The sequence below is a fragment of the Lytechinus variegatus genome, chromosome 13 (genome assembly GCF_018143015.1).
Source record: "Lytechinus variegatus isolate NC3 chromosome 13, Lvar_3.0, whole genome shotgun sequence".
In the NCBI taxonomy this organism is placed as follows: domain Eukaryota; kingdom Metazoa; phylum Echinodermata; class Echinoidea; order Temnopleuroida; family Toxopneustidae; genus Lytechinus; species Lytechinus variegatus.
The window spans coordinates 24,274,087-24,296,086 of record NC_054752.1 but is presented as its reverse complement, the minus strand read 5'-3'; the positions used below and the strand labels follow the sequence as shown (position 1 = coordinate 24,296,086).

The window sequence follows — 22,000 nt, the reverse complement described above, 5'->3', positions numbered from 1 at the left end:
ATCGAAGACAGGGTCTACCACACCACGTCGATGACGAAGATGAAGGGCCGTGTCGAAGCGTTGGTTGGAAGAACGATGTCTCGGAGCTCCTCGATAGCGTCCAACTCCCCGAGCCGGACTAGCGCCTGCGGCCTTCAGTACCTAACCTCAATCCATCCTCATGAGACGACCAAAGGAAAAGCAATCGCCCTGCTGAGTTCCTTTACAGCCCCTTCCAAGACGATTCTCGCGCAGTTAAACGACTCCTCTCACCGCAGTGTAATGTGAAATCACCAGACTTCGTCGGTACCAACTAATCCGGAGGGTTTTAGTGGAAACCAGCTATGCTACCCCGTCAGGTCTATTTGCAGTGGTTTTCACAGGTCCCTCGACTCCTCGCTACAATGCAGCCACGCGTGAGTCCCAGGACGAAGGGTTCTTTCTCCTGAGCTCAACGGCACATGTAAGGTCCCAACGTCGAAAACCCAGGCGATGTGGGGGCTCAATCCAACCCCTGCAGCTGAATTTCTCTCTCCAACGTTAAAGTTAAAATAATATCATAATTCACATCCTCGAACAAAAAATAAGCCGGAACCGGTGACATGAAGTGAAGCTCTCCTTGTTGAATTTATCTCAATGACCGATAAACATTGTGTTTATGCGTAAAACCAGACTGAAGGACTAAAACGTTCCCCGAACATGCTGAAGATGACGGTCGACCCCATCCGTACTACCAATTTTGTAGCGGCACAGCTTTGCAAGACGGCCGGTGGCCGCCCACCGTCTTGCGCTGCCCACGTACAAAAAAAGGACGGGAGTCAAAGAATGACAAGTTCGATGAAGTTAAGTTGTGTATCAGGTTTTATTCTAAATCAAAGTCAAATTACATGCTGGATAATAATAAATGTCGCATCTCTGGGCTGGACGACCGACGACAGACAAAAATTAAACCGACATGGCCTACGGCGGCAAAACAAATCGGGAACGAAAAACTGCCCCTTGTCAACTAAACACTCCCTTTTTATCCCCTTTTTGGTCAAACACCGCGTGGCGAAAAAAGCCTTTCCCCAAGTCGACCCTATCACTTTTGGTATAATGCGCGAAATTAATCCGCCTATAATGTAAGTATATAAAACGGAACTTAATTATTGTGTACTTCGATTCCAAATTCAAGTTCTTCGGCTTTCCATTATTCTTCCTACTTACGTAACTCTCTTGACCACTCCCCCAACTACTCTCTCAGTCAATTAATCCTCTTTTGCGACTCTTGTCACTTCAGCCACTCCCACTCACAGCTCACTTCCACCAAGGAATTACCAACACTCCTTGCTTCCACACCTGTTCACATTCTCTCTCTCTCCCCCTCTAATCACTGAAGAATGCAAGCGAGCCGAAGAACATGAATAAGAAGCAAAGTAGTAAAATAACTGAAGTTCCAATGGACTTCTATTAGCCCTGAACGCCTAGCAACCCAGTCAGTTTGCTCTCTTTCACTTCCACATTCCAATCGCTAGCCTGGCCCAGAAAAACTAGCAAACGAAATCAACACCTTTAAGGAATGTAAACAATGGAAGAAGGCGAACGAACTTCTTTACCCAAACAAACAAATCTCTATTTTCCATCCCGCTATAACAAAGAGAGCAAATTATTTACCGGTGTCTTTGTTTGATAGCTCAGGTTCCAAAGTTTCATCCTGTATCTTTACATTTTCTTGAAGTGAATTATTTATGCCACAGTGGGCAATGCGACAGAGAGGACGGTTCGTGTTGAAATCGCGAGGCGCGATAGCGCACTGTATCTGCGCAGAGAGGACAGTTCGTGGTGCGTACGATGATATGTCAAGGTCGGGAGGAGGTGACGTGAAATATGTAAAATAAAGGGCAAAATCTGAAAATATGTGTACAAAACAAATGGAGAGTTGTCCACACGATAAGTCATTTTGAAGCACGTTTGCCAATTTGAGGATCCCCATAGAAAGTACAACAAGACTTTCAAACTTCCATAACTCGCTTATTCTTTAACCGATTTTGATGAAACTTGTTTTAAATTGTTCCTCTTATTTTACTGTTTCGAATAATATAGCACTTCTCTTCTTGGGTTTTGGTTTCCTTTAATAAATCTCTTGTCAAACTGTAATGTAGATTTAACCTGCAATAACCAATCAATCCAGTAGAATATGAAAGTTTATGGAGTATGTTTAACTATTGAGATTGTAAAGTTCCCAGCCTATCAGGGGAATCAGAGAAAATTATTTTACCTTTTCCAGTCAGGGAAAAATCAGGGAATTTGATAAAAATACCTCAAATCAGGGTAAAATGCCTCAATGAAGCATGTTAGTCAGTCAGACTGTTATATTTTGTTGCATATCAAAACAACATACATTGAATGACTGGTTATTGTGGTACTAATTAGTTTTTCATTATTGTAAGCATACATGTAATTCACTGCTACAACTTCGAAAACATGCGAAACTGGGATTGTCTTTAAATAATTATTAGGGAAATTTTAAACTTCATCAGGGAAAAATCGGGGAATTCTGTTTTCTTGAAAAGCTTGGAACCCTGTCCATGCTCCTGAGAATGTGAAATTGCATTGTGTGCAGGCAAGTCAGTCTCAGGTGATATCTCGGTAAGAGATGTGTCAAGGTCTGTGTAAAAGAGGACTAGATTACTATTGCCTAATTAGTATTAATCACCGTAATCTGTACATCTATGTAGCTCGGAAAGATCATTTTCTGCAGTTTTGGGGATTAAAAATGAAGGTAATTCCCTGAATATGTCTGTCTCTATTCACAGAAGCAGATATTTGCCGAAATTGACGTATTCTGTACCATTAAATGTATTGCCAAAAGTCTGTATAGAAAGAAAAACATACCGTTTACCCAAATGCATTAATGTTGAATATGTGTTTATTTATTATAACCTCTTTGTATTATGCATATTAATAAATTATCAAGTATAAGTAAATTGTAATTAAAAGACATTTATATAACTTGTTTCCATTCTTTTGAAAATGCTCATTGCATGATAGGGAGAAGGCGACTCCGTGGGGGTAAATGATTTGCTTCCATTACTTGGTGAAAAGTTTCTCCTTCATTTTCATTTCCTTTTTTTTTATGTCAAAGTCCAATATTGTTACACATTGTCTTTTCGGATGTCTCAACTGGAAAGTTTGTTGTTCCCACCATCTATATTGTTTATCCTTTTAATTTGATTTGTGTGCATCCTGTGAATTTTCTTTCTTCTTTGGGATTTTCTCTCTCTTTCATTTGTGAATTTCTTATCAGGCATCTGATATCTAAAAGTGAAACAGACACAAGGGGGGAAAATATTGATTTAAATTTTCAGAAAACACAACTGGAATTAATTACAATATGAAGAGTTCTGGTTTATAGAGCTTTTCAAAAAAAAGCAACACACTTTGTTTGTAGGCTGTCGATTTGGGGTCTTTTTTGTGTGTCTATTTCTCCTTGGCTTCCTGATCTGTAGCTCCATTGCACCTTGTAGCCCCAATTCACAAAGGTGGTTTTAATTATGTGGTTTGAAACAATGGTCTATGCAGATTTCTTGTATCGATTATGCCTAATTAAGAAAGCGTCCAATAATGAATGTATGTTTATGTCATAGTATGCTGAATTACTTATTACTAAAGGCTACAGCACAAATGAGCCCACTATGTTTATATGTTCATCATTTACATAAAACATGATGCTTATTAATGCAGTAACATTAGTAAAAAGCATCAATTACATGTAGTCACCTTATGATATTTGTCATTGGATAATTTCTCGTTATGTGCATAGAAATAGGCCAATGAAATCTGCATTAGGGTTCCCAGCCCATCAGGGAAAATTATTTTACCTTTTTCCAGTCAGGGAATTTTGATAAGCTCAAAAGTCGGAAGCACGGTATCAGTCTGACTCTGTTATATTTTCTTGCATATCAGTCTCTTTCTGTATAAGGTGAGGAAAGGATGGCTGGGTGGGGAGAAGGGAGGCCATTACATGTACATGCCTGTGTAATTGTTTTTTACATGTAATTCCCGGCAATAAATAGAAAACATGTACGTGCAACCCTAGGAATGGGTTTGAATATTTATCAGGGAATTTTTTTATTTCATCAGGGAAAAATCAGGGAATTTTGGTTTCTCAAAGTGCTGGGAATCCTGATAGATTTACCATGGTTTTAAACCACCTACATGTATATGTATGTGAATTTCAGCCTTGGAGTTTGAATTCTACATTTTTTCTTAATTTTAAGTGCACCTTATATGATGATAAAAGAATCCACAATTTGGTAAATGCGAGTTGGTACTGTATCTCCTTTTTTATTTTCTTTTGTTATGGTTGATTGATTTGTTGAGGAATTTGAAAGTGTTTGGTTTATTAATAGCTTTCTAGAGGAAGTTTTTAATAGTTGCACAAGGAAACTTCCTTTAAACTATTATATAATATTGAGTTTGTTGTAAGAATGATTTCATATTATGAATTTAAGAACCAAACGTATACAGGGAAACTGTACTAGTCACATACCTCCCTCGACTACATGTGTATTGATATTTGCAGAAATGTTTCATCAGTAGGCCTATGCTCTTTTTGTATTTATTCAAATGTTGAAAATATTTATCTAGTAGGGTGGCCCCATCAGTAATTTTCAAACTTTTTTTTTTTTCTTCTTTGAATCTTGACATTGTGTATTCTTACTTTTCAGGTAAAATTAACAAAACCCAGAATATCTCACTTTCTTAACAGATAAATTTGAGACAAATACTTTTTTCAAATAACTTTTTGACTTTTATCAATTTTCTGTATCACTTTTCTTTCTAAAAGCACTTTTTTTCAAATACTTTTTACATACGTTTTTTTTCAGATGAAACTATAAACAAATATTTTTTTAAACACTCTTTACAAAAGAATTGTATCAATTTTCTTTCAGCTAATACTTTTTCAAACACCTTTTTTACAAAACAAGGGTGTTTTATCAATTTTTCTTTTTACATGTGAACTTCGTTTTAGCAAGTTCATTAGCCATCAAGCACATTATCCAACTTTCCTGCTCTCTCTATTTCCCCAGGCACCACTCCCCTTCATCTTGCAGCCAAGAGTGGAAGCTTGGATGCCGCCCTGTTGATGGTGAGTAACCATGGCGATATGGTGAGTGCTGACAATGCTGGCTGGGCAGCGATACACCATGCATCCTTCTACAACCACGCTCCCATCGTTAGGATGTTCATTAGGAAGTTTGAAGACCAGATGGAACTGGAAACGTGGGATAAGTAAGTGAAATTCAGCTCCTTCATGTAGCTACGACCTAAATCATTTCCTCTGACAGGCTGCAGCAGGCACAAATATTCCTAGCTGCAAGCAGCGGGGCCCTAGAGAGTCGGTCACGATCCTGAAATTAAAATTACTTTATTCTAAACGATGGATCAACCTAACGCCTTTTCTTTGCCAGTTGATGGCAAACCCGCAGCTCCTAGCTGCCTGCAGTGGGAAGTTCAAAGATCCTGAGATAACTGTGCAAACATCCTGAAATGAAAATAAGTTCTTAAAGAAATAAATCCTTATTCTTAAAGATCAGCATAGTCAAGATCCTGAGATGATGAAACTAAAAAAAAAGCCTTGATATTAAAAGATTAACCCCAACCTTTCCCCTGTGAAAGGTTTCGGCAGACCCCACTGCTCCTATCAACCACCAGTCAAGACTCGGTCAAGATCGTGATTGAACTTGGTGCAAATGTCCGGAGATTGAAATAAACTCTTAAATAAAGAAGTTCATATTCTCAAAGATCAACCTACATCTTTCCCCTTGACAGGTTGCGACAGACCCCTCTGCTACTAGCTGCCAGCAGCGGGGCCTTAGAGTCGGTCAAGATCCTGATAGAGCTAGGTGCGAAGATCCTCAAGACGGACATGGAGAAGAACAACATGGTTCACCTGGCTGCTCTAAGGTTCCACACCTATGTCCTAGAGTTCTTCATTGAATGGAATCACAAGGATGCACCAGTCTGGAAGACTCTCGTTGGTAAGTGGTCATTCTTGATTCTGTGGGTGTGCCCTGGGTCCCGTAAGACAAAGGTTAGCAATTAATCGTACGCCTGATTTTTACACTTCATTTTAAATTGTAATATGTGCAATCTGTCGTTAAGTTGTACGATGATTGCTAAGCTTTGTACTATGGGCCTGTGGTCTGGCTGTACTGGTTCTTGTCTTCTAATCCGATGGTCAAGGGTTCAAATCTTAGCCATGGCATCTATGTCCAGGGTCTCAAATGAGTCACATTGTCAATTTTCTTGCATAATACATAAATCATTGGATATTGTTACATGAGCATATCTTGTGTGTAATTTATCCCAGAATTCCTCCAAAATGAATTAAAAATTGACCGAAATCCTCGTTTTGATTTACGCAAAATCATTCTGTTTCTTGATTTACTCAATATGGGTTATCATGGACTTGGGTTTTCCATGTATTCATATATGAAATTCTATTTTTTTGTCTCCTATAAAACAGAGATGTTGAATTCAACAGATTTCCGGAAGAAAGACAGTGCTGTTCGATCTCTAGAGGTTCTTACAACATCTGGTAAACATCACTGGAAGGCTATATTGGAAGCTAGTAAGTCAGTCATTTTTAAAGCTAAATGATAGTAGTAGCAGTAAAACACTAATTTCGTGAGAAAGTCTGTAAAACCAAGGCTAAGTATGACTATATCATTGTGGATCTACATAGATCTGGTAAAGTTACATAAACTGAACTTTGTGAAATTTTAAAATCTAAGCTGAAATGCGATCACACTGAAAATCGCCAACAGAGATAGGCGCATGTGGGACAGTGTATTATTATTGCTGGAATAAAGACCCGAAAGAAGTGACCGAATCCGCGTTTATTTTGCTTATTTCTCAGCAATTACACGATTTCTTCCAGAATCCTTTGGCACATATTTTTTTATTTATATACAAACAGACACTTGGGTGGTCATTATATTAGATTCTGTAAAAAGTCATTTTGAGATCGTTACCAGAACTGGAATTTACCTTTAAAGATGCCAAGCTCACATTGTGGGAAAAATAATGGAATATTTTACCTCTTTTTTAACCCTACATATCAATTTCAATGTATTCATTCTAAAGAAAAACTTCCTACAAAAGAGACATTATTCATAAGCATAGGTAGAAAAATAATTGAATTTATAGAAACTTTATAAATAAATCTGACAGGCCTTGGCAAAAACTTTTCTTACAACATTGATTATGTGGTAAATAAAGGGTAGCAGTAAAAAAAGTCTCCATTGGCTAATTGGTCCTCCAGTTGCTATTGTCCATGATTTATTTGTTTGATCAGGAGAGCATTTCATGAAGTATGTTTCTTCTCAATGATTTACCCCTCACCCAATGAAATCCAAGGGTTTTAGTAGCTTATAACAGATGTCGATCTTAAGAAATTTCTTCTTGACATACTTCCCAGATGGTATCCCAGCCTTGGTGAAGATCCTTCAGATGAAATCCCCCGAGATGCAGTCCCTTGGAGCCGCAGTCCTGTGCAATATGTCCTGCAACGAACCAATCTGCCACGCCATCGCCGAAGCAGGGGGAATCCCCACCCTCATCAAGCTCCTGGCCTCCAACCGAGACGACATCCAGTCCCGGACGGCCATCATCGTAGCCGACATGGGCGCCTACGATGACCACCAGACGGAGTTCAGTCGGGAGGGTGGTGTCCCGCCCCTCATCCATCTCCTGGATTCAGAACTTGAGGATGTCCTCAAGCAAGCAGTCAACGCTGTCCGGGTGCTCTGTCTCGATCATCACGAGAATCAGACACTGGTGTCCAAGCATGGTGGAATTGCGCCTTTGGTGGAGTTTCTTACAGTCAATTCTGGTAAGAATCGTCTTCGGAACAAATTCTTCTTTTTTCTGCTACAGCCACACCAACAAAACTGAATAAGGGCATGTCATTGGTAAAGTCTTAATACCTTTGTTTGTTTGGAGTCAGTATTGCTTGTGTGACTGGAGTATCAAGAGTCATTTTGGACCTTCATGACCCCTACTGTTTTTTAATCACAGAGTTAATAATGATTTGCAATATCTATTCAGTGCTTGATAAAATGTTTCTCATCACTGCATATTTAAGGTACCATATTTACTACACCCAGGTAGAGAATGAACTCCAGCTGTAGCGGTTTAAAGTCTTATTTAAAGACTTATCCACTTAGCCAAAACACCCATGAATCTTACTTATGCTTTAAAAAGTATAAAAAAACATCCAATATGCTTTTACTTTCATATATTATATTCTTGAGTAGTTTCATGCCCATTCATGATCATTCTCATTTCCATGTATATCCAGTGTTTATTTTCTTCAATCTGGTGCCCATTCCCTTGTTTATATCTATCCTAACATATTCTGTCCCCCTTTCCAACGTTTACCTTCTTCTGCCTTTTCAGATGAACTGAAGGAGGCTTCAGCTGCTGCCCTCGCAGCCCTCACTTACGGTCACCATGACAACCAGAATGCTGTCATCGCAGAGGGAGCGGTTGAGCCGCTGGTCAAGCTCATCAAGTGTCATAACATCAAGGTGCAGGTCAAAGCCGCTGCGGCCTTAGAGTCTCTCGGCGAGAGCAATCCCGACTCTCAGAGGGCCATACTTGATCTACACGCTCCGGGAGCTCTTATCAAACTTCTAACGGTGAGTCAGTCTGTTACTAGTATATTGCATGGTCTAGAATGTGATATCACAATGTACTGTATCTGCCAAAAGTTCTATTCATCTGGGGGGGGATATTTCATGATGATACAAAGCGCCATCCCCCTCTAATGAATAGAAAGCGTGAGCGGATCGACACCCATGCAATACCAGAAATATTCCATGTGTTCTGAGAAATTGCATGAATTAAGACGGGTGCATTGTTGGCTGTAGGGATTAGACTTGTTTTGGTATCCCATGAAGAAAAGCAGTGTTCAGATATTATGATTGTTTTTAGTGATCATTATTCATTAGACCATGTGATATGGCACAGTATTGCATAGCAATTTATAGGAAATTTGGTCGATTTCTTTTCATCTTGCAATGCACACTGATATTGCACAGGCAAATGATGAAAAGCAAAATGTCTTATAAGCCCTATGTTGATGATAATTCTATTTGTTCATGCATTTCTTTACAAATTGATGATATTGTTATGTAATAATAATGATATTAGATGATATTATCATGTATAAATCACTTTTATAGTATAAGATCTTAATCAAATGTTTTTTTTTTTTATGTAGTTCTGGGCTTTAGATGTGAAGGAGCAGGCTGCTTGCTCCTTGTGGGCTTTGGCAGGAAACACAAGGAGACAACAGAAGGAGATAGCTCAATACATTGGTATCAGTGGTATCATCGATCTTATCGTCAAGTCAGAAAGATTACAGTATGTGGGTAAGTGAAATGAAATTGATTGGATATGCCGTGTAAATCAAGCTTATTAATCACTACATTCTGCTTATTATCTCTTATATTAAAATCAGTTCAATTCATGTATTTATTTTCAGATGTTGCTATATGAATTGTATAGAGGATAAAGAATGGGTAGCAACTCAAGAAGGTTAGACTAGTCGAGCAAGTTGATCCTCACAGAAAATAAACTAATGACTTTCCATGTTTATTGGATTCCATCTTGCCTGCATAAGTTGCTGGCACATTTTCCAGTCAGTATAGTATATCCTGTAATGAGCAGAGTCAATTTGCTCATGAGGCTAAGGCATTAAAATGTCTGTAATATGCTACTTGAGCTACTCAAATGACCTTTGATGATTATCTTGAGATGTCAGTTTAATGGTTCAGGGGCCCGTAACACAAAGCTTAGCAATGATCGTAGAACCGTTTTCTATGATTGATTCCATTGACTACAAAGTACAATCAACCGTGAAAATCAAGCGTACGATCAATCGCTAACCTTTGTGTTACAGGAATCAGTTATTATCTTTCACCCCTGCCATATACATCAGTTGAGGGATTTGTTATAGATTGTATATGTAAAACTTATTTATAGAGTAGTGAACCAACAAACCTTACAGAGTGCATTATATACAGACTTTATTCTTATTTCTTTGCTATTTTTCTTTTTATTTCAGCCTGCAAGGCAATGATTGCATTGACGAGAGAAAGTTTCGACAATCAGAATGAAATCAAGAAGGAGAATGGAATTCTTCCCCTGGTTCGTATCTTACGCTCCACTAAAACGATAGAAAGGGTTCTCATGACGGTAATCAAGGCTCTTGGGACACTCTGTATAGGTAAGACCTAGATGATCTAATTTTCCTGTAATGGGGCCCTTATTTTGTGTAATGGGATTTTTGCTTTTTGCATTGGTATTTTTATTTGATTTGATTTCTATTTTTTTCGTTTTTGTCTCACCTGCGAAGCAAAGTGAGACTATAGGCGCCGCTTTTCCGACGGCGACGGCGGCGGCGGCGTCAACATCAAATCTTAACCTGAGGTTAAGTTTTTGAAATGACATCATAACTTAGAAAGTATATGGACCTAGTTAATAAAACTTGGCCATAAGGTTAATCAAGTATTACTGAACATCCTATTAGAGTTTCATGTCACATGACCAAGGTCAAAGGTCATTTAGGGTCAATGAACTTAGACCATGTTGGAGGAATCAACATCGAAATCTTAACCTGAGGTTAAGTTTTTGAAATGTCATCATAACTTAGAAAATATATGGACCTAGTTCATGAAACTTGAACATAAGGTTAATCAAGTATCAATGAACATCCTGCATGAGTTTCACGTCACATGACCAAGGTCAAAGGTCATTTAGGGTCAATGAACTTTGGACGAATTGGGGATATCTGTTGAATTCCCATCATAACTTTGAAAGTTTATGGATCTGATTCATGAAACTTGGACATAATAGTAATCAAGCATCACTGAACATTTTGTGCAAGTTTCAGGTCACATGATCAAGGTCAAAGGTCATTTAGGGTCAATGAACTTTGGCCGATTTGGGGATATCTGTTGAATTCCCATCATAACTTTGAAAGTTTATGGATCTGATTCATGAAACTTGGACATAATAGTAATTAAGCATCACTGAACATTTTGTGCAAGTTTCAGGTCTCATGATTAAGGTCAAAGGTCATTTAGGGTCAATGAACTTTGGCCGAATCGGGGGTATCTGTTGAATTCCCATCATAACTTTGAAAGTTTATTGGTCTAGTTCGTTAAACTTGGACATTAGAGTAATCAAGTATCACTGAACATCCTGTGCGTGTTTCAGGTCACATGTCCAAGGTCAAAGGTCAATGAACTTTAGCCGAATTGGGTGTATCTGTTGAATTACCATCATAACTTTGAAAGTTTATGGATCTGATTCATGAAACTTGTACATAAGAGTAATCAAGTATCACTGAACATCCTGTTCCAGTTTCAGGTCACATGATCAAGGTCAAAGGTCATGTAAGGTCAATGAACTTTGGCCATGTTGGGGTTTTTTGTTGAATAACCATCATATCTCTGTAAGTTTATTGGTCTAGTTCATAAAAAGAGGACATAAGAGTAACCATGTATCACTGAACATCTTGTGCGAGTTAGAGTAGTATGCAAAGTCAGCACTGCTGCTATATTGAACCGCGTGATGCAGGTGAGACGGCCAGAGGCATTCCACTTGTTCAACAATTGCAGTTTGTTTTGTACATTTTGACATATAAATAACAAAACATATTTCAAGTATCCGTGTATAAAAATTATATTCAAGATTACTACTTATCAGGTTGGAAATGGAGGAGGCTGCTAAAAAGCGCAGCTTGTAGAGTGCAGCCTCCTAATAAATATTCTTGTCATTACATAGCATATATACCAATCAAAATGATAATAATAACTTGAGCTTAAACCAGTTGAATTAAAAAGAAATAGGAAAAATTCAAATAGAATAGGAAATAAGAAATATTTAATGGAGTTCTCAAGAACTCCAATGCTCTTAGGACAGTCTGTATAGATAAGAACTAGCTAATCTCAATTTCATGTAGTGGGGATCTCACTTTATGTAATGGGATTTTTTTTTTCAATTGATGCATGTATTGCATTATTTTGTGTAATGGGAGTTGCATGATGGTAATCCCTGCCAATGGGACACTGTGTATAGGTACATGTATGATGTAGTGATGTAATGGGATTGTCACTTTTTTGCATTGGGATTTTCATTTTATGGAATGGGGTTTTCATGACTGTCTTCAATGCTCTTGGGATACTCTATCTAGGTAAAGTCTAGGTGAAATCAACTTTATGTAATGGGGTTTTCATTTTACATCATTTTTTTTCTATTTAAGAAATGAGATTCTCATTTCATTTAATGGGGTTCTCGACACAGTTATTATTGTAATTATTTTTTAACTACAAGTCTTCCAACTTGAAGGTTTTCATTTTACATCATGATTTTTTTTTCCATTTAAGTAATGGGATTCTCATTTTATGTAAAGGGGTCCTACAACTACAAGTCTTGCAAAAGGGAATAACAAAATATCTCTCTCCTCTGTAACATTTGTTTTTTTGTAGTTTCATACCCCATTGACTTTTTAAACAAAATTGTTGGCAATGATACACAGAGCTCTTCAATCACACAATACTTTGTGTACTTTCTATGAGTGAATGTTGGTTTGGGCTTCCTTCAACCAGGTGTGGCCAACCGGAACAACCCTGTCACCCAGAACAAGATCGCTGAAGAGGGGGCCATCGGTACCCTCGTGGGTCTCCTGCGCTCCTCCTCAAACCCTCACATCAAGGTGGAGATCGCCGTCACCCTTGGGGCTATCATCCTCGGTAACCGTAGCAACCAGAAGCTTCTCGAAGAGGAACCGATGTTCAGCATCCATCTGCTGCTCCAGCTGATGAATGAAAAGGATGAGGTGAGAAGCTGGGTAAAGAAAACAGTGGCCTTGTCTTACAAAGAGCTGCAATTGATCCATCAAGCTCAACTCTGGAAATCCATCGTTGTCATAACTCTGCATATATAGGAAATGTATACAACATTCTTTTGGGAACAAGGAGCACACTTGTTGACACAATGATGCATGCAAGAGAACATAACATCATATTCAGAATACACTTTGATTGTTAATATGCATTCTACATGTTGGGGTTTCTGGCCTTCCATAGTTGTGACCCTAGTTTTCCCATTTTTTTTTTTTTTTGGGGGGGGGATAAAGTTTTAATTTGTTGCACTTCTCGGTTAGGCACTGGAATGATATCGATATGCCATGTTTTGTACACTAAATCTATGATTCATGTCAAAAAGTACTAACCATATTACGTGTATGTTTGTTATGATTAAAAATACATTTCTTGAACACTAAATCTATAGTCAATGTCATAAAATAATGGTATTTATGTTATTTAAAAAAATATGTATTATTTAAATGAAGTACTTGTAAATGGAGAAGAAAACAACAAAATCCGATCAGATCATATCCAATCAAATGGTCTTCTCATATACTTAAAAGTCATTTCCCAATAAATGTCACGGCTTCCTTTGAACAGTGTAGCATTTACAGATTTTATTTTTCTTTTTTCAATATTTTTCTCACCAACCCAGAGTGTTCGTCTGAAAGCAGGAACAGCCCTGTCCACCTTTGCCTTCAACAACACCAGCCAGCAGTACAACATACGGGAAGCAGGAGGGATCAGGATGTCAAACTTCCAGAGATTCTTGGAGTCCGAGGATGATAGTCATCAAGCCCATGCTGCTTTTCAGGTCAGTCAGGTCAAAGGTGAAAGTGAGGCCATTGAATCATGTGTGTGTGTATGGAATTGTTGCTATTCATCAGCTAAGTATATGGGTCCTAATTTATATACTGGAATTGGGAGGGATCAGGACTTCAAGCTTCCAATGTTTCTTGGAGTCTGAGGATGATAGTCATCAAGCCCATGCTGCTTTTCAGGTCAGTCAGGTCAAAGGTGAAAGTGAGGCCATTGAACCATGTGTATGTGTGTGTGTGTGTGTATGCAATAGTTGATATGTATCAGCTATAAATATGAGTCCTAATTAACATACTGGAATCGGGAGGGATTAGGACTTCAAGCTTCCAATGTTTCTTAGTGTCTGAGTATGACGTCATCAAGCTCATGCTGCCTTTCAGGTCGGTCAGGTCATAGGTCAAAGAGAGGTCATTGAATTGTATGTGTGTGGGGTGTGTATGAGTGATGCCATTTATCAGCTCAACTTTGAATCCAATTCACAAAAGAGGTCTAAACTTCCATGGGTAGAAAATCATGGACTATGCATATTTCTTCGATAATTCAAGCATGAATTTAGCACCCTTTGCAGTGAAGTGCATTCATTATTGACCTTTCTTCATTTTGTCATCATCTGATTGTCATTATTTCCCTGGCTGTAAACAACTACCTTTTTATGAATGAATATGCTTGCTGGGGACCCATGTATCAGAGATCCTTTTTCATGGATTAATGTAAAATTGACTTTAAATCTTTCAGATTGTGGTTCTGGCCCGTGTAATCGTTGACAGGGATCAGGTATCATTGTCAGCTGAAGGAGTAACAAGGCTGGTGGGATTACTCAAGTCTGAGAATCAAAACACTGTTATCCTTGCAGGTAAGATATTCTAGTTTTTTAGTAGAAAAATCAGTATTGCTAACTTTCTCAATTCTAGATGACTGTTCAAATCCTGTTCGTGTATAGAAAAATTCTGACTCTTTCAGATCAACCATGTAATCTTATTCATATGATTCAAGCCAAGTATTAGAAATTTGTGTTTGAATTTATTTTGATTGATTATTGACCAATTAACTTCAAACAAAGTTTGTGTAATGCGTGCATTGGATTGATAACTGGCTGATAAGGTTATTAAACAGAATTGAAATGTGTGATACAGGTATATTCCTGATCTTCAAAATGATGAAAGCATTAAATTTAAATGTGAAGAGTGTAGAATCGAAAATCCACCAAGTTCTTAGATTGTTAATTGAAACATGTAATACAAGTGAAAACTGGGTGTTTTAAACACGGGTTATTTTTTACACTAATTGGGCATTTTGCAAAACAGTTGAGTGTCATTTGAATGCAAATCAACTGCCAGATTTCACTTGATTTTTTTTTTACATTTACTTCATTTGGAATTGAAGTTCTTGCAACACCCTATAATTTTCCACTGTATGATCGTATCCATCATTAAGCTATTAATCAGCATATTTCCTTTCCTACAGTACATTTAATGATAAAAACTTTCCTCAATCAGGGAGCCTCCTTGCCAGTCTTGCCCATACCAGGGCGGGTATACCCGATGCCATGATCACATCCGGTGCTGTCGATATCCTCATCAACCACCTCAACTCCGACAACATCGAAGTCCGTAGCTCCTCGGCAGTGGCCCTTGGCTATCTGACATTCAACAGGACGGCGACGCGGCTTTTGCTGATCGCCACCAGGAACACGCCGGGTCTCTTCCAGAAGCTGATGGACAACCTGGATAAAGATGGCAAGATCTCTGAAGACTTCACTGAGGAGTTCAGAAGACAACAGGTTGTTGGACTACCGGCTCTAAGGTATGGTGTATAAACTTGGAGAGTGATTCTTGGTGCATATTTGATTAATTGGGGTGTGCACAGTTCATTGATACTTGATCTACACCCTCTTCATCTTCTCTCCGTAGGACTTCCTCTGACATTTTAATTCTAATTCATCTTCAACCAGTCATGAACTAGTCATTTGGTTTTCTTGTCGTTTAGACCATATCACCAATCAAACTTTCACTGAGGCTAGTTAAGCTATACCCATTTCTAACATCCACTCAGTGTAATACTACTTGGTGTATTCGGTTAGATGAACTTTTTATGAATCAAATTTTTATATGACAAATAAAGGCCAGATCTTGAGAATCGACCAATGCTCCGGTATATTTGACCGTCTCAGTGGTGCTTGCACTCGCGAAGTACCATCTGGGGTCCGTTTCATAAAACTTGTTGCAATAACAAATCTACAGTTATAGTTTAAAGCTACTCAAATCCTTCAATCTGATTGGCCAACAGTAAATTTGTTACTATAACAAGTCTTTATGAAACGGGACCCTGATTTAAGGGTGGTAGGATGTTTTTTATAGTTTTCCTGAAAAGATGGTTGTTCCTTTTTAGTAACCTGTTATTATACCCTCTATAAATGTTATAAATTCCAAATATGTTTCCTGAAATTGCAATTTTTCTGTTGTACCCATCCCAGGAGGTTTGGTCACTATGCTCTCTCACAAGCATCAATTTTCCTCTTATCAATATTTTTCTGTTTCATGCCTGTGTATTTATTCTCTTTTTTATCAGCTTGGAGAAGCATGGAGGACCATCAGCTGTACCTCCACCAAGACCAAGAGGTAAGAACTACCAAGTGGCTATTACAAACCCAAACATTATTTGAAATACAGCGAAGCCTGCACTATATATAAAGACCACCCAGGAGGCAAATACATCAGTCTTTATGGACAGTATGCTCCCCTAGATGTGTTATTGGGGAAAATTATTCAAGGGATACCTTGGTCTGTAGAGATGGGTGGCCCTCCTACGCAGGTCGTTGCTAGAGGTTTGACTGTTATAATATTCCACTTATAAATGTTCTTGCAGTATTATTGTGAGGTTGATGATCACGTTGAAAGAGAAACACCGATTAGTGGATAGTATTGAGAACACTTTGGCCAACCAATTACTCGAAATTAACACATACATGTGAGTGAATTTACAATAAGAAGGGCTCAACTTGCAGCATGTGTTATGAAATTCACAAATTTATCATGACACTGAACAAGAAAAGCTAATCTCCACCGTTTCTTAATCCTTGTATTTGTGTATTTTCATTATAGGCTCAAGCAGGCAACATAGTCGACCAAACACGACCATGGGTTTCAACAGCCGTCCCACCACAGCAGCTTCCTCCAAATCGGGTAAACCGCCCCCAAGGTCAACCTCGGCACCGGTCCGCTCCCGTCAGGTCCGTACTCCAAAGGTCATCACCCCTAAGGTCATCGCCCAGGGCAACGGACGCAGGGTCAAGATAGAGGAGGGTAACGTGTCACCGGCTAAGTCGACAAATACAAAGGTAGCTTGGGACTAAGCGATAGGATTCTCCCCTTGTTTCTTGAAGTCATTTGTGTGTCATTTCAACCTGTCTCTTAACCTGCCTGTATTGAAATCTTGTGCTCAAATAGCACATTTAGTAATACTGGTGGGTGTTTCATAAAGCTGTTCGTAAGTTAAGAGCCACTTTAAGAACGACTGGTGATCATTTCTTGTGGTAAATGGTATATACTGGTATAATGGTTTAATCGGAGATGGTTTAGTGCGTAAGAAAGGATCACCAGTCGTTCGTAAAGTCGTTCTTAACTTACGAACAGCTTTACGAAACGGCCCCCTGGTAATAATGTGTTATACTCTGCATTGTTTGTGCAGTGTAATGCCTTTTTATATTTGTTTTGCCTTATTGTATTGTTTTTTGTTTGTTTTGCAATTGACTCGTGTGTGAACAATACTTAATTAATGCCATGTGAAAGCATTAAGAAGGTTTTGCTCCACAACACATGATGGATGAAAGAACATAATAAAATGTATCGTAAAATGCCCTTCATGACAATGATCAACCAAGAAATCTTTGACAAAACTTCATGAATCGAAGAGCAGTTTTGTCCGGGGGAGCGTTTCATGAAAGGACTTGTCGGACGATTTATCTGACAAGTCCTGTTTTATCCGACATTTACCATAGTAACAGTGCTTCTCAGCCAATCAGAATGAAGGAAAGATGTCAAATCTGACAACTTGTCGGATGAAAATGTTGATGAAACGCCCCCCTGGACTCTGGATAAACGATATACAGTCCGACATCTCTTATCCGGCCTCCCCTTATCCGGATCTCTACTATCCGGATGCACACTTGCCAAGATTTTTTTTTTTTTTTTTTATTCAATCTACTGCATGGGGAAATGAGATTTCAATCTGAACTCAATCCTACGCAAACTCACTTTCATTACATGCATTTTTTTAATATAGTCTACCTACATCCACATTGTTTATCGTGAAAAAATCTTACCCAAATAAATGAAAGAACTTAGACAAGGAATTTTCCAGTAGGGCGCAATGCAAACATTTCATCACGTTCATCACTTATCCGGATTGGTGCTGGTCCTAACGTGTCCGGATAAGAGAGGTCGGACTGTATTTACAAATTTTTGTAATCTCTAAGACTGAGGATGAAACTGCTGTTCCAGCTCACCAAGTTTTTAACAAAGATCTCCCACAGCTGCTCATTGTCATCTGACGTGCATCTTAACTACATTAACCATATTTTTTAATCCCATCTGCGTCGCGAAGCGAAAACTCCCTATTGAAATGTGATGTCAGAGAGTGTTATGAACATTTTTTTTATCCCACATAGAATAGTCTTTTAATAAGTACATGTATTCAGCCATTGGTAGCACACACATGAAATTCATTAAGAAGAGATCCATCCAATTGTATGTTTATATATCTAGCAGCATCTTATTTGTGCAATGGAATTTTAAGTATAGTTTAGAATTGTATTAAAGAGAACATATTAAGTATAAACTACATATTAAGTAAATTTAATAGATGCAAATAGAAGTGTATTTGAGGAAGAGATGAAAAAAGAAAATATGAATTGAAGTTTGATGACTGACTAGTTATCATTTTATAGTGGTTTGTTAATTCTACACATAAAGTTTATTGCAATTAGGTTATGATATTAGGCATATTTATTTACAGCAGCATTAAATAATTTTAGAAATAATCTTATTTTGGAAAGGGGCGTTAATACAACGCCAGCAAGATTCTTGTAACATTTGGTTGACAGGGTAGCATGTTTTAAGCTTTATCTTTATATTCCTTTATTGGATGGAATTCATGATGTTTATACCGTACTTGTACCTTTATAACATGAACTCAACCCAGCAATGTATTTAGATCATATTATGCAGAATCTCTTCAAGTGCATCACATGTGGGGTCATGCATTTATTGTGCATTCGGGTCATTTGTTTTTTATACACAGAAGTGATTTGTTGCTGTATAGTACTTGCATTGGTTTGTGCCTTACAATTGTTACTTTTGCATGCAGGATTAGGTACATGTATGTATTTTGATCTTGATACGAGTCACATTTATCTTTTACCATTCTTCAACTAGCCACTTTGTCTGAATCGGTGGTTCTGATCTGATCAAGTTATGACTTTCATGTCGTGAACTATGTAATATTATGCAATGTTATCAAAATGTAATCCATTCTAGCTATTGAATTACACATGACTTTGAACTATCACACCTTGATAAATTCCAAACTTTGATGGTCCTAATTTTTTATTCGAGTATCCGTCCAATGCTTTTATATAAATGGAAGCAGCATATACAAAATGTACGTATGTATAACATGATGAAATCTTTGATATCATAACTGAATATTTTTATGTTTGATACAATTTGTGCATTCCATAATACACATGCTCCCAAGGTTTGTCTTCAAGAGGTTTTCTTTTCCTTGGGGTTCAACAATAATTCCTACATAGCATGTGCTGTGAGTCAGAATGTGGAGTGTCATGGCCCTGTGGATTAGTCTTTGGACTTTGAAACAAAAGGTTGTGAGTTTGAATCCCAGCGATGGTTGTTTCCTTCAGCAAGGAATTCATCCACAGTGTGCTGCACTCGACCAAGGTGAGGTAAATGGGTTCCGGCAGGAAGTAATTCCTCAAAAAGCTGTGTGCACCTGAATAGGTAGCCTAGCTTTAGCCGGGGTAATACGGTAATAATAGCAGGGCCCGCTGGGAGAACAGTTTTCGGAACTGAACTGGCTACCCTGGGTAAATATACCGTTATTAGAATTGAAAAAAGAGGGATATTTTACTGAACAATGAATCCTAAATTCAGGGAATATTACAAATTAATAAAGTAGAACTACAAGTGACATCCCAGGAAAACTTTAGTGTTTAAAAAAAGGTTTGTAATTAGTTTTAAAGAGACAGACTTTCATTAATACTTGTATACTGTATGGTGTTGAGTACACATAATCTCTTATGATTATTACAAAGGGGCGATGTTACAATACGAATGCAAAATGTGCACAAGTTATCATGAAATGCACAAATTGCAAATGATTGTAATATAATGTATATGCATTAAGATATATTTGCGTTTGCTGCCATTAAATAGATTTTATATAATTATTAATGAATGAATATCACCTAATTACTGTCTTGTAATAATGTATCATAGTTCTATCAGAAATTCCATTCTATACAAAGAAAATGTGTAAATATATATGCCTGCAAAGCAAGTATTTCCTTTTTTTAAACATTTTGATGGACACAATGTAAGTTTTTTATAAATATATTTGTATATTACAGAATATGGATTTTCTTTTCTATTGCAAATGAAATAAACTTGAATAAGCGACATGAAAGGGGTTTCTGTTTCTTTTATTGATCAATGTCATTGTTGTAGAGTACATTGCAAAATGAATGATACATGTTTATTGCAATTTTTATTTTTGTTTGAAACATTAAAATATAAAAACAAAAGCCATAAAAAAATTGACCATCTGTTAAAATGGTGCATTCTATTTATTCCTAGCAACTCATACAGCTTCATGTATTTACACTATGACAACAACTACTACATGTACTACTACTACTACTACATGTACTACTGCTTCTACTGCTACTACCACTGCTGCTGCAGCTAATACTTCAGGGGTTTTTTACAAATAAGATATTTACAGTATACATGACAACAAATTATAAAATTGGATGACAGATAATATGGTTATCAACTATTAATTATGAATAATCATACTTCAAGTGTGGACAATGGCATTCTAGCATTGTACAGCAAAGAAGAGATGCATTGTACATTATTAATAATCATACTTCAAACAAAGTGTGGACAATATCATTTGAACATTGTACAGCAAAGATAGTATGCATTGTACATTATCTACACTGCATGGTGGAGCATGCATTTGCTTTGAAATAAAGGGAAAGTACATGTAATTAACATCCTGGGTACTGTAACACAAAGGTTAGCAATCAAATGTTCGCTTGATTTTCATGATTGATTGCACATTGTAGTCAATGCAATCAATTGTAAATTGTAAAAAAAAATGTTCTACGATCATTGCTTAGCTTTGTGTTAAGGGCTCCAGATAGATGTCTAGTTCATTTAGAATATGAAGAGAAATTATGAGACAAACATGACTAAGATTTATTACCTGTCCACAAATCATTAATTTGACCAAAGTGTGGACAACTTCATTCAAACATTGTACAACAGAGATACAATTTATCTGTGAAATGCACGATAGGGTAATCATTTGCTTGAAACGCTTTTTCAAGAGGAAACTTTATGGATTCTACAAATCACATTGAGAAATCTTTTATTGAAAAATAATACATGTTATGTTTGCCACAAAGGGAAAGTAATATATTATATCCTGATGTCTGATTAATTTTGAGTATGAGCAGAAATGTGACACAAACACAATAGTGAAGATTTGACATAAATCAATCAATTAATACCCGGGGGGCCACTTCCATTCACGAGTGGATACCATCCGCGACCATGGGGTCTCGAAAAGCACCCTAAACACGTAATTTCCATATTCTGAAAATGCACCCCTTAACAAGTATTGGCGTGTGAAACCCTACCCTTAACAAGTATTGGAAACAAAATGGTACTCTTGGCAAATATTCCCTGAAATGAACCCCTAAACAAGTACAGGAATGTTTTATTGTTATGGGTCCTTCGGTCGTCGGCTTACCTCATTTGGTTTAGTACGACCCCAACTTCTACACCTTGCGCAAATTGGACTCTAAACACGAAGTGTTGGGGCAAAAAGGACATCCTTTATAAAATATTTTATTTTTGTTTCATCAACCCCGCAAATTCGACCCTAAACACGTAATTTTCCTAGTGAAATAGATACCCTTTTTTCATTATTTTTGTGTTTTGACACCCTTATCACGTTACTTACGTAACGTG

General features: G+C 37.6%; 1 protein-coding gene across 3 annotated transcripts in view; it reads left to right on the top strand.

Annotated features, from left to right (window-relative positions):
- LOC121426938 (ankyrin and armadillo repeat-containing protein-like) overlaps positions 1–17,724 on the top strand; it is a 35,840-nt gene extending 18,116 nt beyond the window's left edge. For all 3 annotated transcript variants that reach the window (XM_041623358.1, XM_041623355.1, XM_041623356.1), the window contains 13 exons: positions 5,052–5,253; positions 5,794–6,002; positions 6,491–6,595; positions 7,445–7,858; positions 8,425–8,666; positions 9,251–9,401; positions 10,097–10,258; positions 12,645–12,874; positions 13,561–13,719; positions 14,460–14,577; positions 15,221–15,527; positions 16,293–16,342; positions 16,826–17,724. In XM_041623358.1, the coding sequence (XP_041479292.1) occupies positions 5,052–5,253; positions 5,794–6,002; positions 6,491–6,595; positions 7,445–7,858; positions 8,425–8,666; positions 9,251–9,401; positions 10,097–10,258; positions 12,645–12,874; positions 13,561–13,719; positions 14,460–14,577; positions 15,221–15,527; positions 16,293–16,342; positions 16,826–17,076 (2,600 nt within the window). In that variant the 3' untranslated portion in view covers positions 17,077–17,724. The remainder of the gene's footprint in view (positions 1–5,051; positions 5,254–5,793; positions 6,003–6,490; positions 6,596–7,444; positions 7,859–8,424; positions 8,667–9,250; positions 9,402–10,096; positions 10,259–12,644; positions 12,875–13,560; positions 13,720–14,459; positions 14,578–15,220; positions 15,528–16,292; positions 16,343–16,825) is intronic.
- Positions 17,725–22,000: the final 4,276 nt, after the last annotated feature.